This window comes from Anolis sagrei, chromosome 5 (genome assembly GCF_037176765.1).
Source record: "Anolis sagrei isolate rAnoSag1 chromosome 5, rAnoSag1.mat, whole genome shotgun sequence".
Classification (NCBI taxonomy): domain Eukaryota; kingdom Metazoa; phylum Chordata; class Lepidosauria; order Squamata; family Dactyloidae; genus Anolis; species Anolis sagrei.
Window position 1 is genome coordinate 191597539 of NC_090025.1, and position 18801 is coordinate 191616339.

General features: G+C 43.0%; 1 protein-coding gene across 3 annotated transcripts in view; it reads right to left on the minus strand.

Annotated features, from left to right (window-relative positions):
- PLXNA4 (plexin A4) overlaps positions 1–18801 on the minus strand; it is a 770557-nt gene that overhangs the window by 153148 nt on the left and 598608 nt on the right. For all 3 annotated transcript variants that reach the window (XM_067469348.1, XM_060776421.2, XM_060776422.2), the window contains exon 10: positions 11846–12046. In XM_067469348.1, the coding sequence (XP_067325449.1) occupies positions 11846–12046 (201 nt within the window). The remainder of the gene's footprint in view (positions 1–11845; positions 12047–18801) is intronic.

Consider the following 18801-nt stretch of genomic DNA (forward strand, 5'->3'; position numbering starts at 1 on the left):
TATTATGCTCCAAAATTCTGTCTGTCTGAATTTGGAAGTCCCAGAGGAGTTTGGCGTGTTCCTTCTCTGGCTTGTGATCCCACCAGTTCTTTGTTGCAGACAAATGGTATTTGTGGCACAAGTTCCAATGAATCATCTGAGCAACGGTGTTATGCCTCTGCTTGTAGTCTGTCTGCGCAATCTTCTCGCAGCAACTGAGGATGTGATCTGTTGTTTCATCTGCTTCCTTGCAGATTATTATTATTATTTGAAACACAATAAGATGAGTCCACAGCAGATCACTCTGCTGGCTGTTGTATTGGATCACACCTTGGATACTTATTATTATTATTATTATTATTATTATTATTATTATTATTATGAGCTTTAAACTTCTTTGCCAATTATACTGACACTTCACCAAACTGTAACTCCCATGACATTGAGCCATGGCAGTTAAAGTGGGATCAAACTGTTTTGATTCTACAATGCATGTGCACCCTATGTTATGCCTCCACCAAAAGTGGTTCATTTCTATCTGTAGTTTCCACCTATAATTTCACCTTTTCAGTAGCCAAATGGACATGGGCTACTGCTGTATTTATAGAATTGCATTTTGTCCTGCCCTTAACCTCCAAACAATCCTATGTCTTACATTATCTCACTGATTTGATGCATTTTCCATTGCAGTATTTATTTGATTCCAATCCTACTTCAGCTGCCAATCCTTTTACTACCTTCTACCTGGAATTTTCTTTGGATGGGGAGGGGGTACAACGATCCCTTGGGATGGTCCCCGCGGTGAGTTATTTAGTCTCACTTCCTCTACCTGGCAGGATTAATTAGCTCACACTCCATATCGCACTTGGAGGAGGAAAAGGTGGTGGGTAATATGTATGATTATCACACCAGGGGACTGATTGCTGCCACCACAGGCACCCGCCGCAATATGATGGATTTTAGCAGACAATCCAAAACCTCCCGGCAGCATCACTTGGATGGGAACACTTATGCTTTACTTACAGGAGTGGGGGATCACTGCTGATATCAATAGGGCCCCCCAGATCTCAGGAGAGAGTCTTTTCCAGTCTCCAGGGCAAGAGAGCTGAAGTTCAGAGTCAGAGCATTGCCTGGAAGGTTTTCTGTTCAAAGCACAGCTTTGGTTATGCCACCACTATCACTGGTTCTACAAAAACAGTGCTTGGAAAGGCATTCAGATCATTGTTGGGGAAAGGACTCATTCAAACCTTTCCTAGCTTCTCCAGTTTGATTCGGTGTTATGCTTCCATTTCAATAGGCTTCACAATTATGCATGGTTATCTGTTTCCTGTGGGATCCAAATCCTACAGAATCCAGGATTGGGAATTCTCAGCCTGAGAGCTCTAGTGCCTTACCAAACTACACATCCCAGGATTATACAAGATTGGCCATGGCAACCAGAAGTCTAGTGAGCCCTCCACATTGGTGGGTTTGACTTTTGAGGATTTGATTAATCACATAGTTGATTAGTATGTTTTTAATGCAACACTATGGACACCTTCAGGCAGAAACTGCCCACAGAGTTGCCTTGAAGAACCTAGACATTCCTAAAGATAACACTTCTCTAAACCAGTGGTTCTCAACCTGGGGTTCTCAGATGTTTTTGGCCTTCAACTCCCAGAAATCCCAACAGCTGGTAAACTGGCTGGGATTTCTGGGAGTTGTAGGTCAAAAACATCTGGGGACCCCAGATTGAGAACCACTGCTCTAGACATTTGTAGCCCTAGCTTTGGCCAACCTAGCAGTTCAAAAATAGAAATGTGAGTAGATCAATAGGTACTGCTTTGGTGGGGAGGTAAAACATGCCCGTACAGATATGCCAGCAAGGCGTCCATGGATAATCATAGAATCATAGAATCATAGAATCGAAGAGTTGGAAGAGACCTCATGGGCCATCCAGTCCAACCCCCTGCCAAGAAGCAGGAATATTGCATTCAAATCACCCCTGACAGATGGCCATCCAGCCTCTGCTTAAAAGCTTCCAAAGAAGGAGCCTCCACCACACTCCGGGGCAGAGAGTTCCACTGCTGAACGGATAACAGGTTCCTCAGCATGGAAAATTGAACAAGAGTACCTCCCCAAGGCGGGAGTTCAGCACAGCCTCTAAGATGCCAAAGATGAAAAGGGGGAGGCCTTTACCTCTATCTGTGTACTGTTTGTCTTTGTTGTTAATTGTATAATGGCCTTGAATGATTGCCTTAAATGTATTCTGAAATCCGCTCTGAGTCCCCTTGGGAAGACAGAGTGGAATATAAATAAAAAGTGTAATTATTATTATTATTATTATTATTATTATTATTATTATTATATCCTCCAGCATGATTATATGGTCAACTTCTGGTGGATGTTGACAGTAGATGTGTGTTGAGCCTGTGAGGATGTCTGTTAGCAGGATGTGCTATCTGACTGCCCAATGGGACGCCGGGGTGCCTCAGCTGAAAGGCCTTTCAGATTTCCCCACACAAAGTTCTGTTGAGTCTCTTGATAAGTCCAACAAAGTTTTATTAGGGATAAAATCTTCAAACACGGATTAAACACACTATAACTTTGGAAATTGGTAACTTCTTCAATCTGCCAACAAGGGACAGGCAACTGCTTAACAAACTGTTTCTTTTTTCTTTAAGGGAAATCCTCTGACCCCTCCCTGGGCAATCTCTTTGCTGGTGTGAGCCCTACTCCCAGTTCCAATCTGCGTTATGGGTGACCCAAGTAGACCTTACCAGGCAAAGTCTTTGTAGATTTCCAAGTTGAAGGAAGTCCTTTACTATCCAGCAAAGCTGGCTGTATTCCCTTTTTCCAGCGAAGGCTGGCTGTAGCTATATTTCCCCAGCGGATTGCTGTGAGAACTAAAGCCTTTTCCGGGTGGGAAAGAGAAACCCCACACATCCTATATAAAAGGCTTCCAACTGTAAAACTACCTAAAGTCTTCCTTTTCCCTCCAAAACCTGGGGAAAGGGGCGGATCTAAAGGCGGCAACAATGATTGACAGGTTCCTGGTCCTATGATTGCATCCTGTAGGAAGCTACCAAATTGCAAAATGCATAGCCTACAGGAATTCATGCAAACAAGCAAAGAAAGAAAAAGGGGGTTCAAACCCCTGGCACAGCTGTGCCAGCACAGTAGAGTTGTGTTGGATATAGGGGTTCAACTTTTTGCAAGGGTCCTGCCCCATTAACATCAACATCTGCTGGAAATTGACCATAAAGGTGTTTTGGAGAACCTTGAGATTTCCACAGAGAATGCCTGTCTGAAAATCTCCAGAGTCTCTAGCATTTGGATTCTTTCAGAATTTGGAATACCCGTGTTTCTATATAGGCACATAATGAGATGCTTTGGAGATGGGACTCGAGCCTAAACATGATGGTGACCAAAGTCAGGGCCTTTGGGGCATTTGTCAATGCTTTCCCTAGCAGACATGCTGTCCCCAGGGACATCTGCCTAATGCCTGTTTTACTAGCTTTTCAACTCCAGGGAAAGCCTGGAGCTCTTCTCCTGTGCTATTTAATGGATCATTTGTTTTACTCCTGCTGTTTTACTCTCATTTTTATATTGCTGTTTTTTGTTGCTAGTTTTCTTTTAATTGCTGCTGTTATTGTTGTTATGTGATCTTTTAAAAATGTTTTATTATTTTGATGCAGTTACTATGGAAGCATTTTGATATAGGACTGATCCTGGGAGGGACGTGGAGGGTTGCTTGAAGAAACTTTAGATTTGCGACTCTGAAGGCAGATGTACTCTGCAGGGCAAGGAAGATTATGGGCAGTGAGAGTTAGCAGTAGAGTCTATATCTTTGTGTTATTCTGGCAAATAAATGATTTCATTTCTTCTCGATTCTGATGTAAGGTGGTTGATGGCATCTGGAATGGATCAGGCCTCTTGGCCTGGCTCACCTTTTCAAATATCACCTCTATATTGGCTGTGTAAAGACTTAGAATCATAGAATCATAGAATCAAAGAGTTGGAAGAGACCTCATGGGCCATCCAGTCCAACCCCCTGCCAAGAAGCAGGAATATTGCATTCAAATCACCCCTGACAAATGGCCATCTGCTTAAAACCTTCCAAAGAAGGAGCCTCCACCACATTCCGGGGCAGAGAGTTCCACTGCTGAACGGCTCTCACAGTCAGGAAGTTCTTCCTAATGTTCAGATGGAATCTCCTCTCTTGTAGTTTGAAGCCATTGTTCCGCGTCCTAGTCTCCAAGGAAGCAGAAAACAAGCTTACTCCCTCCTCCCTGTGGCTTCCTCTCACATATTTATACATGGTTATAATATCTCCTCTCAGCCTTCTGTGTGACTAACACGGACTTCATCATATGATGTAAGTGTTCTTGGCCCATCTTATTTTTAAAGTTATAAAAAGCTTCCCTGATTTTTCAAGACATAAATTTCAGCAATATTCTGAACCTTGGTGCTCACAGACAACAAAGCAGTAATAGAATCCAGGAGCAAACTCCAGTGGAATGATGATGGGATAAATGATTGTTTGCCAAACTGGAGAAAGGCTCGTAATGGGAAACATGGGATTTAGCATGGACTGAACACGTTCAGTGACTGCTACTTTAAGAGGAATAAGAATGAGTAGGTTATGTATAGAATCAATGAGATTTCTTCCCAATAGCATCATTAACAAGAACTAAACAATCTGCTTCTCTAGGAATTTCTGGATCTTCCAGCATGACTGCATTGGAAACTGTTCATACAAATTGGACCTACAAATATACAGAGAAGAATTATATCCAGGAATCTCCAGATCAACTTCCACTAGAAAATATCCATAGAATTATCAATCCGTGGGTGATACCAGATGAGAGACTCCCCCCTGGGCACACAGAAGACTGGACAACTTGGAAGGTGCTGAACAGACTGCGCTCTGGCACCACGAGATGCAGAGCCAATCTTAAGAAATGGGGCCACAAAGTGGAATCCATGACATGCGAGTGTGGAGAAGAGAAAACCACTGACCACCTGCTGCAATGCACCCTGAGCCCCGCCACATGCACGATGGAGGACCTTCTTGCGGCAACACCAGAGGCACTCCAAGTGGCCCGATACTGGTCAAAGGACATTTAATCAGCTACCAAGTCTGCAAAATTTGTGTTTTTTTAATTTGTTTGTTTGTTTTGTTCTATTAGAAATGAAATACAATGTTCTGGTTGCGGATGACATGATAAATAAATAAATGGCCAGAACTATCCAGATTGTGAATCAAAGGTGACTTGATCTCAGATGTTTGTTCTCAAAGAGCCGGTCTCCACAGCTGAGTTTCCCACGCCACCATTACAGAAATGTAATACAATGTTCTGGTTGCGGATGACATACAAATTTATACAGAAGTGTTCTCTCTGGGAGCCCCCAGCTCTTCCAGCACTACTTCATGTTCAGCTTCCACAAGAAGTGGTGCTGGAAGACCTAGGGTGGTTCCAGACAGCACCAAATTACACACTTTAGTCAGGGGCAAAAAAAATCTGGGACCTGAGAAGAGGTCCACATACAGACTTGTTGGTCCCGGGATTTCTCCCTCCATTGTCCACACTTGCTGCTTTGTGATGGGATTTTGCATCCCCCAAGAGACTTATGCTGGAAATTTCAGCTTAAAATTTCAGCTTATTTTTTTTCAGCTTAAAAAAAAATAAGTTGTGAAGATGCGAATCATTGTATAAGTTCAGTTCCTGGTTTATATAAGCTGCAGGGCCATCTGTGCAGACAAGGTGCTGCTCCTGGGTTATACATATCTATTTCTGATTGCTCTTATTGATGTACAATGTTGTCTAGGGGGCCACAACTTTGTCCTGATCAGAGCATATGTGCCCTCCACACATTTTGAAGTTTCTGGCACACAAGCAAAGTTTTTGCGTTCTACTCAACTCTTACTTTCTTTTTGGGAGCCATTCATCCAATGCTTTATCATGGTAGATCCATTCATCCAACGCTCTATCATGGTAGATCCATTCATCCAACACTTTATCATGGTAGATCGATTCATCCAACGCTTTGTCATGGTAGATCCATCCATCCAACACTTTATCATGGAAGATCCATTCATCCAATGCTTTGTCATGGTAGATCTATCCATCCAACACTTTATCATGGAAGATCCATTCATCCAATGCTCTATCATGGTAGATCCATTCATCCAACACTTTATCATGGTAGATCGATTCATCCAACGCTTTGTCATGGTAGATCCATCCATTCAACACTTTATCATGGTAGATCCATTCATCCAATGCTCTATCATGGTAGATCCACTCATCCAACACTTTATCATGGTAGATCGATTCATCCAACGCTTTGTCATGGTAGATCCATTCATCTAATGCTTTATCATGGTAGATCCATTCATCCAACCCTTTATCATGGTAGATCCATTCATCCAACGCTTTATCATGGTAGAGCCATTCATCCAACGCTTTATCATGGTAGATCCATTCATCAAATGCTTTATCATGCTAGAGCCATTCATCCAATGCGTTATCATGGTAGATCCATTCATCCAATGCGTTATCATTGTAGATCCATTCACCCAACCCTTTATCATGGTAGATCCATTCATCCAACACTTTATCATGGTAGATCGATTCATCCAACGCTTTGTCATGGTAGATCCATCCATCCAACACTTTATCATGGAAGATCCATTCATCCAATGCTCTATCATGGTAGATCAATTCATCCAACGCTTTGTCATGGTAGATCCATTCATCCAACACTTTATCATGGTAGATCGATTCATCCAACGCTTTGTCATGGTAGATCCATTCATCTAATGCTTTATCATGGTAGATCCATTCATCCAACCCTTTATCATGGTAGATCCATTCATCCAACGCTTTATCATGGTAGAGCCATTCATCCAATGCTTTATCATGGTAGATCCATTCATCAAAAGCTTTATCATGCTAGAGCCATTCATCCAATGCGTTATCATGGTAGATCCATTCATCCAACACTTTATCATGGTAGATCGATTCATCCAACGCTTTGTCATGGTAGATCCATCCATCCAACACTTTATCATGGAAGAACCATTCATCCAATGCTCTATCATGGTAGATCGATTCATCCAACGCTTTGTCATGGTAGATCCATCCATCCAATGCTTTATCATGGTAGATCCATTCATCCAACGCTTTGTAATGGTAGATCCATTCATCCAACACTTTATCATGGTAGAGCCATTCATCTAATGCTTTATCATGGTAGATCCATTCATCCAACCCTTTATCATGGTAGATCCATTCATCCAATGCTTTATCATGGTAGAGCCATTCATCCAACGCTTTATCATGGTAGATCCATTCATCAAATGCTTTATCATGCTAGAGCCATTCATCCAATGCGTTATCATTGTAGATCCATTCATCCAATGCGTTATCATTGTAGATCCATTCACCCAACCCTTTATCATGGTAGATCCATTCATCCAACCCTTTATCATGGTAGATCCATTCATCCAACTTGCCATCTCCATAGTTTCAAAAGCTTCATTCTTAGAATCCACATTGCTCCATCATGCAGAACATTAAAAATTAAAGCATTTCTGACAGATAATCATCAACCCTCTGTTTAAAAACCCCATGAGAAGGCAATCCCACCACACTCCCAAGGAGCATATTCCACTATCAAACAGTTCCTACCATCACAAGATTCTTCCTAAAGTTTCAGCTCATTGCTCCTTATTCTAGTTTTTTAGGTAAGCAGAAAACAAGCTGGGTCCACCATTCTTACAAGTATTCAAACATAGCTAACATGTTCCTTCTCGACCTTTTTGTCTCCAGGCTAAACATAAGCAGCTCCCCAAGCCACTCCTCATAGGGCTTGTCTTCCAGACTCATGTCTGTTGCCCTCCTTTGGACACGTAGTAGACTCCAGTGAGAAATAGGTTTCAACATATCCTTGTAAATGTTTGAGCCATGGATCCTTAGGAATTCAAATGCAAACTGAACCAAACTGCATCCTGCAGACTAATAGGCATATTGCAACATGCAGCTCCCCACCGGCTTTCACACTTTCTGCTTCAAAATAGTATCAGGCTAGGTTATAAATGACTATTTTGAGAGGAAGTATTTTAAAAGACATATTTTCAGAAAGCATTTTGGAACTTTTTTTTTCCAAAACAATTTCACAGGTTATTGCAAAAATAGGACAGAACAGATTGCTGGGTGAACAAACAAGGAAGTATCACAGAAGAGAAAAGGGACTGATGTGCCCTCACAGCTATGAATAGCGTGCCTAAGAAAACAACAGTACCTACGTCAGCTTTCTCCAACCTCCAACCTCTGGTCCAGCCCAAAAATATAGTAGTGGGTCAAAGGACTGGCAGATCTGCTCTAAGTTTTAGTCCAAACTTTGAAAGAGTTATGCATGCATAGTGTCTGCCAATAACTCCAACACCTTGGATAGTTGTCTTAACAACTGGATTGATTCAACTCCTTCAAACATAGAAGCTACTAGCTGGTATTACACAAGACTCTAAACTATTTCCCTGATACCTATCTAATGATAGAGCTGATTTTCTTCCATGTCAGGAGCGACTTGAGAAACTGCAAGTCGCTTCTGGTGTGAGAGAATTGTCCGTCTACAAGGACGTTGCCCAGAGGACGCCTGGATGTTTTGATGTTTTATCATCCTTGTGGAAGGCTTCTCTCATGTCCCTGCATGGGGAGCTGGAGCTGACGGAGGGAGCTCATCCACATTCTCCCTGGATTCGAACATCCGGCCTTCAGTCCTGACGGCACATGGGTTTAACCAATTGCACCACCAGGAGCTCCGACAGAGCTGATATAGAGACTTGATAACGATGTACTATATAAACCCCTTTTTTCCCAGCTCCAGCAGACCTCACCTCTGAGGAAGCTTGCCATAGATGCAGGTGAAACGTCAGGAGAAATGCCTCTAGAACATGGCCATATAGCCCGAAAAAACCCACAAGAACTGGATGTACTATCTATCGCTGTAATATATCTATAGACTGATAAATCTATCTATCAATGTACTTTCTATCTGGCATAGATAATTATAATTATGAATGAATAGATCTATTTACCTATTACTGTATATGTATGAATATTGATCTATCTATAGACCTATCCATTTATGTACTACCCGTCTCTCTGATATCTATGTACTGCTAGATCTGACACAGATATCCAATAACTACATACTAACAGATCTTTCTAGCTAGCTATCGGTGTGTATTTGTCTATCTGTCCATCTATGCAATGTCAGATCTGATGCATATTAGGGCTGCCTTGGTGCAATGGGTTAAATCTTTGTGCTGCTGAACTGCTGACCTGAAAGTTGGCAGTTCAAATCCATGGCATGGGGTGAGCTCCCACTGTAAGCCCTAGCCCCTGCCAACTTAGCAGTTAAAAAACATGCACATGTGAGTAGATAAATAGTGCCCCTTTGGTAAAGGTAAAGGTTGTCCCCTGACATTAAGTCCAGTCATGTCTGACTCTGGGGTGTGGTGCTCATCTCCAAGCCGAAGAGCTGGCGTTGTCCATAGACACCTCCAAGGTCATGTGGCCAGCATGGAGCGCCATTACCTTCCTGCCAGAGCGGTACCTATTGATCTACTCACATTTGCATATTTTTGAACTGCTAGGTTGGCAGAAGCTAGGGCTGTCAGCAGAAGCTCACGCCGCTCCCTGGAATCGACCTTTCGGTCAACAAGCTCAGCAGCTCAGAGCTTTAACCCACTGCACCACCGGAGCCTCCTGTCCCCTTTTGCTGGGAAAAGGCAAAAAGTTTTGCCGGCCACATAGAATCATAGAATCAAAGAGTTGGAAGAGACCTCATGGGCCATCCAGTCCAACCCCCTGCCAAGAAGCAGGAATATTGCATTTAAATCACCCCTGACAGATGGCCATCCAGCCCCTGTTTAAAAGCTTCCAAAGAAGGAGCCTCCACCACACTCCAGGGCAGAGAGTTCCACTGCTGAACGGCTCTCACAGTCAGGAAGTTCTTCCTCATGTTCAGATGGAATCTCCTCTCTTGTAGTTTGAAGCCATTGTTCCGTGTCAAACTACAAGAGAGGAGATTCCATCTGAACATGAGGACAATGCAAACTCCTCATCTTGAAAATGGAGATAAGCACTTCCTAGAGTCAGAGATAAGCACCACTTACAGAAGCACCAGGACTGTGGCGCCCGGGTCAGAATAAGCTTCTGACCAATTTGTGTAGCTTGCTGTCAACCTTTCCAGCCAGAAAGATAGTTGCATCTGTCAAGTAGGAAATTTAGGTACCGCTTATGTGGGCAGGCTAATTTACAACACCATAAAAATCTCCAGCAAGCATGCAAAGAATGAGGAAGTACTTCATCAGTGTCAGAAATGGACTGTGATGCGGCAGCTCCCCTGGTGGCCAGAATATCCTCATGAAAAAGCTGGAATGTTAAATTGCCTCTGTGTCTGTCTATATTTGTTGTGTGACTATGGCACTGAATGTTTCACATGTATATGTACATTGTAATCTGCCTGAGTCCCCTGCGGGGTGAGAAGGGCAGAATATAAATACTGTAAATAAAAATAATAATAAGCCGGAAATGATAGAAGCCTTTGCCTTTGTCTGTACCTCCCCCAGAGCCAGAGATGAGCAAAAACCCCAAAAGCAGGAAATGAAAGGAGAAGCCTTTTCCTTGTCTGTGTTTGTTGTCTCATTGTATGTGATTGTAAGGCTTTGAATGTTTGCCTGTGTCTACTGTAAATACTGTCTCCCCGAGGGGAGAAGGGTGGAATATAAATAAAGTGCATCATCATCATCATCATCATCATCATCATCATGTATCTTATAACTATGAATTAAGAGATCTATATATCATATTTGTATATACCTGTGTACTGACATATCTATTCTATCCACTTATCTAGTGGATGTGGCTCTTAATGAGACATGCCACATTATCACGGGGTGTCTGCGCCCTACACCACTGGAGAAATTACACTGCTTAGCTGGTATTGCACCACCTGACATCCGCCGGGAAGTTGCAGCCAATAGTGAAAGGACCAAGGCAGAGACACATCTCCAGCTCATCCCCTGTTTGGGTATCAGCCAGCATGTCAACGACTTAAATCAAGAAATAGTTTTCTAAGATCTACAGAGACACTCGCTGGAACACCTCAGCAAGCGAGAGTCCAAAAGTGGCAGGCTCAAACTCAGAACCTCAACCAATGGCTGATACCAAATGAGAGACTCCCCCCTGAGCATACAGAAAACTGGGCGACTTGGAAGGCGCTGAACAGACTGCGCTCTGGCACCACAAGATTCAGAGCCAACTTTCAGAAATGGAATCCTCAACATGCGAGTGTGGAGAAGAGCAAACCACAGACCACCTGCTGCAATGCAACCTGAGCCCTGCCACATGCACAATGGAGGACCTTCTTGCAGCAACACCAGAAGCACTCCAAGTGGCCAGATACTGGTCAAAGGACATTTAACCAACTACCAAACTCACAAATTTTGTATTTTGTCTGTTTATTTGCTTTGTTCTGTTAGAAATGTAATATAATCGACTGGTTGCCCTGACACGAGAAATAAATAAATAAAAATAAAATAAATCTAGCTGCTTTCTAATGATTGATTTGATACAAATTTTTGATAACTATGTCCTAAATATATACCTACTTGCCAACTACCTACCTACCTCTCATTCTCACTTTTCCCCTTTAAAGACCTTCACCTGACAAAAATCTCATCGCATTGATAGCCATCCTGTGGCTTTCATATGTTGGGAAGTTTCCTATTGGAACCCTAATAATACCCCACTTTCCAACCAGCCTCCCAATCCCCATTTTTGCCTCTCATGCACCAATGGGGCTTACTCACTGAAGTGTTCTGGCATTGGACGCTGGAGCTGTTGAACCGCAAGGCCGGCACCCTCTTCTCGTTGCCTTGGATGTTGATGATGCACTCGTAGCCCCGCTGGCCCGATTGGGGCTGGGGCAAGTTCTTGGCCTTGAGCGTGATGGGTTTGACCACTTCCACAGGAACCAAGATCTTATTGGTGTGGAGCAGCTGGGGGCAGTCCTGCAGAAAGGGAAGGAAAAGGAAGGGGGAAAAAACCAGAACCATACAATTAGGAAACATATAGAACCAGAAAAGCCACATGTCCATTCCCTTGGGCTTTTGAAGCATGTACTTTATAATTTTTGCGTTGTCTAAAAAGATGGCTGTCTAGGGATGTGAATCATAGGAAGGGGCCATGCTGCAATGGGTTAGTTAAACCCTTGTGTTGCTGAACTGCTGACCTGAAGGTTAGCAGTTTATTTAATTTTTTACAACATTTCTACCCCGCCCTTCTCAATCCCTGAGGGGGGACTCAACTAACACTGTCAACAATTTGATGCCACAATATCACAACGAACAACAATATAAAATCATCAATACACAATAGATTAAAAAAGGAGGGAGGATGTTGAACTAATCTCGCTGGGGAGTGAGTTCTACAACTGGGGGATCACCACCGAGAAGGCCCTGTCCAGAGGCGGCCTTAGGTAATTTTCAACAGTAAGCAAACAGTATTTTGGCGCCCCCCCCCCCTCCAAATCCCAATCACTGATATATATTTTCTGTTCATCTTGGGAGTTCTGTGTGCCATATTTGGTTCAATTCCATCATTGGAGGAGTTCAGAATGCTCTTTGATTGTAGGTGAACTATACATCCCAGTAACTACAACTCGCATATGTTAAGGTCTATTTTCCCCCAAGAGCGCCTCAAGAGCGCCCCTGGACAAAATCAACTATACTGCAAATGCTTACTTTGCGTAATGGGTTGAGCCGCCTCTGTCCCTGTCCCTCATCCCCACCAGACGCATTTGCGAGGCTGGTGGGACCGAGAGCAGGGCCTCCCTGGTGCATCTTAAACTACAAGGAGGAACGTAGAGGGAGATAGGTTAGGAAAAGTAAGCTGAGCCAGAGCTGTATAGGGCTTTATAGGCCAGGACCAGCACTTTGAATTGTGCTCAGAAATGGACCAGCAGCCAGTGGAGTTGATATAGACTTCCCAAGATACGGAGCAGCTGGCACACAAGTTGTAACTGTGCTAAAGCTCCCCTGGCCACCGCCAAGACCTGGGGTTCCAGGCTCAGTGATGAATCCAGGAACACTCCCAAGCTGTGAACCTGCATCTTCAGGGGGAGTGTAACCCCACCCAACACAGGCTGTAACCCTATGCCCTGTTCAGCCTTTCGACTGACCAGGAGGATCTCTATCTTGTCTGGATTCAATTTCAATTTGTTAGCCCTCATCCAGTCTGACACAGCTGCCAAGCACCGGTTCAAGGTCTGAACAGCCTCCTTAATAACATGTGGGAAGGAGTGACAGATTTGGACATCATCTGCGTACAGATAACATCTTACTCCAAAATTCAGTTTGAATCTGCAAGACGGGGTGATCTTCCGCTGTTAGCCCTAGCTCCTGCCAACCTAGTAGTTTGAAAACGTGCAAATATGAGTAGATCAATAAGTACCACTTCAGCAGGAAAAGGCAAAAAGATGCTCCAAACAGTCATACCAGCCACACAACCAGGAGGTGTCTACGGACAAAGCAGGCTCCTCGGCTTGGAAATGGAGAAGAGCACCTTCCCCAGAGCAAAAAATGAGCACCATCTCCAGAGCCAGATATGAAAGGAGAAGCCTTTGCCTTTGTGTATTTGGGTCTCATTGTATTTCATTGTAACAAGGCATTGAATGTTTGTCTTTGTCTGTTTATATGCTGCAATCCGCTGTGAATCCCTTCAGGGAGAAGGGCAGAATATAAATAAAGTGTCATACTGTTATTATTATTGCTGATCATGTATTTTACTTCCTCCTTGCTTTACAAGAACAGGATAATTTCCAAGGAATTTCCCTACTTCTCTACTGGACTCTCCATTTGGAGAATGTTATGGCGGTTGCACACCATTACGTTATTTCTGACTTATGGCGATTTGGCAGAATTTGTTCACAAAACCTACAACAACCCAGTGATTCCAACCATGAAAGCTTTCGACAATAAATCCTCTTTTGATAGAGAGGACTAAAGACCTTGTAAAATTATCATTCCGATGAATCCATTGTAGTAAACCACATCACCTAAAGTGGTATCAAACTGCACTCATCCTACAGTGTAGGTGCAATTTTTGACAGAAATACAACAATAATAATAATAATAATAATAATAATAATAATGACAAAGTTTTGGAACACAATACACCAGACATGATGATTGTGGAAAAGAAAAAAGTCTGGATTATTGATGTCGCCATTCCAGGTGACAGTCGCATTGAGGAAAAACAACAGGAAAAACTCAGCCGCTATCAAGACCTCAAAATCAAACTGCAAAGGTTCTGGCATCAACCAGTACAGGTAGTCCCAGTGGTCATTGGCGCACTGGGCTCGTGCCAAAAGATCTCAGCCGGCATTTGGAAACAATAAACATCAACATAATCATGATCTGTCAATTGCAAAAGGCCACCTTACTTGGATCTGCGCGCATCATTCGAAAATACATCACACAGTCCTAGATGCTTGGGAAGTGTTCAACTTGTGATTTTGTGATATGAAATCCAGCATAGAGATCTCGTTTGCTGTGGCATACTGTGCTTTTGTGTAAAATAAAATAATAATAATAATAATAATAATAATAATGTATTGTCGAAGGCTTTCATGGCTGGAATCACTCAGTTCTTGTGGGTTTTTTTTCGGGCTATATGGCCATGTTCTAGAGGCATTTCTCCTGACGTTTCGCCTCCATCTCTGGCAAGCATCCTCAGAGGTAGTGAGGTCTGTTGGAATTAGGACAATGGGTTTATATATCTGTGGAGCTAGGTGTGAATGTTTCAACTGACCACAACCAGGCACATCTTAACACCTCTCAACAGAAGATTTTCCCAGGCTCAGCCAGGCCTTCAAATGCTAATGAAGGTGGTCAGTTGAAACATTCACACCTAGCTCCAGCAGGGAAGAGCTCTTTGCCCCACCCCAGCCATTCCAGATATATAAACTAGGGCTGGGTAACCACGGAAAAAATTGTTTCTAAACTCGATTCGTTTTTAGGGGGTTTTTGCGTTTCGTTTTTTAAAAGAATTCCGAAATTTTCCTTTAAAAAAGTTCGAAATATACAAAATTTCGTAAAATTACAAAACAATTACGAAACGATTACAAAACGATTATGAAACAATTATGAAACAATTACGAAATAAATTGAAAAAATTCGTTTCGATTTTTAATTACTCCTGCATGGCTCAATATCGGATCGTAAGCTAATTTAAATACGAATTAATAACGAATTAGAAAATTAACGAACGAAACCGCCCAACCCTAATATAAACCCATTGTCCTAATTCCAACAGACCTCACTACCTCTGAGGATGCTTGCCATAGATGCAGGCGAAACGTCAGGAGAAATGCCTCTAGAACATGGCCCTGTAGCCCGAAAAAACCCACAAGAACCTAATAATAATAATAATAATCTTTATTTATACCCTGTCACCATCACCCCATAGGGGACTCGGGGCGGCTAACATGAGGCCAAGCCCAAAATACAATACAGCAAAATAAAATACAGAATGCAGACAACAAAAAATTACATCAGAATAAAATACATACAGTAGCAAAATAAAATAAATAAAGCAAATTAACACATTATAAAACCGAACAAAATGGGCAGGCCCAATGGACGAGTTAAATTGATAAAACCCTGGATGAGGTAGGAAAAAATATATATAACTGAGAGGGGCCCAAAAAGAGTAAACAGTGGGGTAGGCTTTCAGTATAGGATGGGGGAAAGTGCATCATAGGGGCAACACTATAGATCAGTGTTTCTCAACCTGAGGGTCGGGACCCCTGGAGGGGTCACGAGGGCGTGTCAGAGGGGTCACCAAAGACCAGCAGAAAACACAGTATTTTCTGTTGGCTATGGAGGTTCTATGTGGGAAGTTTGGCCCAATTCAATTGTTGGTAGGGTTCGGAATGTTCTTTGATTGTAGGTGAACTATAAATCCCAGCAACTACAACTCCCAAATGTCATGGTCTATTTTCCCCAAACTCCACCAGTGTTTACATTTGGGCATATTGAGAATTCGTGCCAAGTTTGGTCCAGATCCATCATTGTTTGAGTCCACGGTGCTCTCTGGATGTAGGTGAACGACAACTCCCAAAACTCAAGGTCAGTGCTCACCAAACCCTTCCAGTATTTTCTGTTGGTCATGGGAGTTCTGTGTGCCAAGTTTGGTGGAGTTCAGAATGCTCTTTGATTGTAGGTGAACTATAAATCCCAGCAACTACAACTCCCAAATGACAAAATCAATACCGTCTCCAATCCCACGAGTATTCAAATTTGAGTGTATTGGGTCTTTGTGCCAAATTTGGTCCAGTGTATGAAAATACATCCTGCATATCAGATATTTACATTACTATTCATAACAGCAACAAAATGACAGTTATGAAGTAGGGATGACACTAATTTTATGGTTGGGGGTCACCACAACATGAGGAAGTGTATTAAGGGGTCGTGGCATTGGGAAGGTTGAGAACCACTGCTATAGATGGAGCAAACAGAAATGGGGTAAATGGTCACTCTCCAAATACCTTGGAGTTAGAAGAGTCAAAGGCAGGGGAAATCAGGGCTGCTGGATTGTCCCATTCAAAGGGAGGGGAGGATTTGGCCTCCTGTGATATTTGCTGGATAGTATTTGCAACACTGACGTGGTCCCCCTCACTCTTCATGCCGGCACCCTAACCTTTCTGATCAGACTTGTTTCCAATTCATTAACAGGAAGCAATTCCAGCGGACCCCATAAAAGATCCGTTAGCATATTAAAAGGTTTGAGGCGACGTGAGGAAGTTCATTATAGATAATTGAAGAGGCGAAGGCCATAAAAAGGCAAAGTCCTCCTTAGGATGTATGACTTTATCTGATTGACCTAATGGACTTTCTAATTGAAATTTAAATAGGCTGTTTCTCAGGACGAAAGGAAGAATGGAACTGGAGGGGTCTCGCCTTTTATGTCCGGAGTTTGACTCTCTGGGTGGTATGAGATACAATCACAGAACAATAGAGCTCAGAGAGACCCCAAGGGCCCTCCTGCCCAGCCCCAATCGCCAGGCATGAATAGACAAGGAAAACACTTCTGACAGATGGTCATGGAGCCTCTGTTTCAAAATCTCCAAAGAAGGAAACTCCACCATGTTCAGTTCTTGTGGGTTTTTTCGGGTTATAGGGCCATGTTCTAGAGGCATTTCTCCTGACGTTTCGCCTGCATCTATGGCAAGCATCCTCAGAGGTGAGGTCTGCTGGAACTGGGAAAAAAGGGGTTTATATATCTGTGGAATGACCAGGGTGAAACAAAGGGCTTTTGTAAGTTGGGCTGGGTGTGGATCTTTCAACTGACCACCTTGATTAGCATACAATGGGCTGACTGTGCCTGGAGCAAACTCTTCTTGAAAGGTGATTAGATGTCCCTGCCTGTTTTTCTCTCTGCTGTTTTTGCTGTTGCAATTTTAGAATTTTTTTAATACTGGTAGCCAGATTTTGTTCATTTTCATGGTTTCTTCCTTTCTGTTGAAATTGTCCACATGTTTGTGGATTTCAAAGACTTCTCTGTGTAGTCTGACATGGTGGTTGTTGGTGTGGTCCAGCATTTCTGTGTTCTCAAATAAAATGCTGTGTCCAGGTTGGTTCATCAGGTGCTCTGCTATGGCTGATTTCTCTGGTTGGAGTAGTTTGCAGTCCCTTTCATGTTCCTTGATGCGTGTCTGGGCGCTGTGTTTGGTGGTCCCTATGTAGACTGTAGACTATGTCCACAGCTGCATGGTATACGGTAGACTCCTGCAGAGGTGAGAGGATCCCTCTTGTTCTTTGCTGAATGTAGCATTTATTGGATTTTCTTGGTGGGTTTGTAGATTGTTTGTATGTTGTGTTTCCTCATCAGATTCCCTATGCGATCAGTGGTTCCCTTGATGTCTGGCAAGAACACTTTCCCTCTGGGTGGATCTTCATCTTGACTCTCGTGGTTTGTTCTTGGTCTTGCAGCTCTTCTGATGTCTGAGGTGGAGTCTCCATTGGCCTGGAGAGCCCAGTTGAGGTGGTTCCGTTCATCTTGGAGGAGGTGGGGTTTGCAGATTCTTTTTGCACGGTCTGCCAAGGCTTTAATGGTGCTTCTTTTTTGACTTGGGTGATGGTTGGAGTTTTTATGTAGATATCTATCTGTGTGTGTGGGTTTTCTGTAAACGGTGTGACCCAATTGTTGATCTGGTTTACAAAAGCCCTTTGTCTCACCCTGGTCATTCCACAGATATATAAACCCCTTTTTTCCCAGCTCCAGCAGACCTCACTACCTCTGAGGATGCTTGCCATAGATGCAGGCGAAACGTCAGGAGAAATGTCTCTAGAACATGGCCATATAGCCCGAAAAAAACCCACAAGAACTGAGTGATTCCAGCCATGAAAGCCTTCGACAATACAAACTCCACCATATTCCCAGGCAAATTCATATTCCGGTGTTGAAGAGCTCCTACTGCCAAGAAGTTCTTCTTTAGGTTTAGGTGGAATGCCTTTTCCTGCAGCTTGAACCCATTGTTCCATTGTTCCTTAGTCTCTGCAGCAGCAGAGCAAAACCTTGCCACGTCTTCAATGTGACTTCCTTTCAGTCATTCAAACGTGGCTCTCATGTCCTCCCTCAACCTTATTTATGTATGTATGCATCTATTTATTTGAAGCATTTATAAACAGGAGTTTTGTTGTTGTTCATTCGTTCAATCGTTTCCAACTCTTCGTGATCTCATGGACCAGCCCACGCAGAG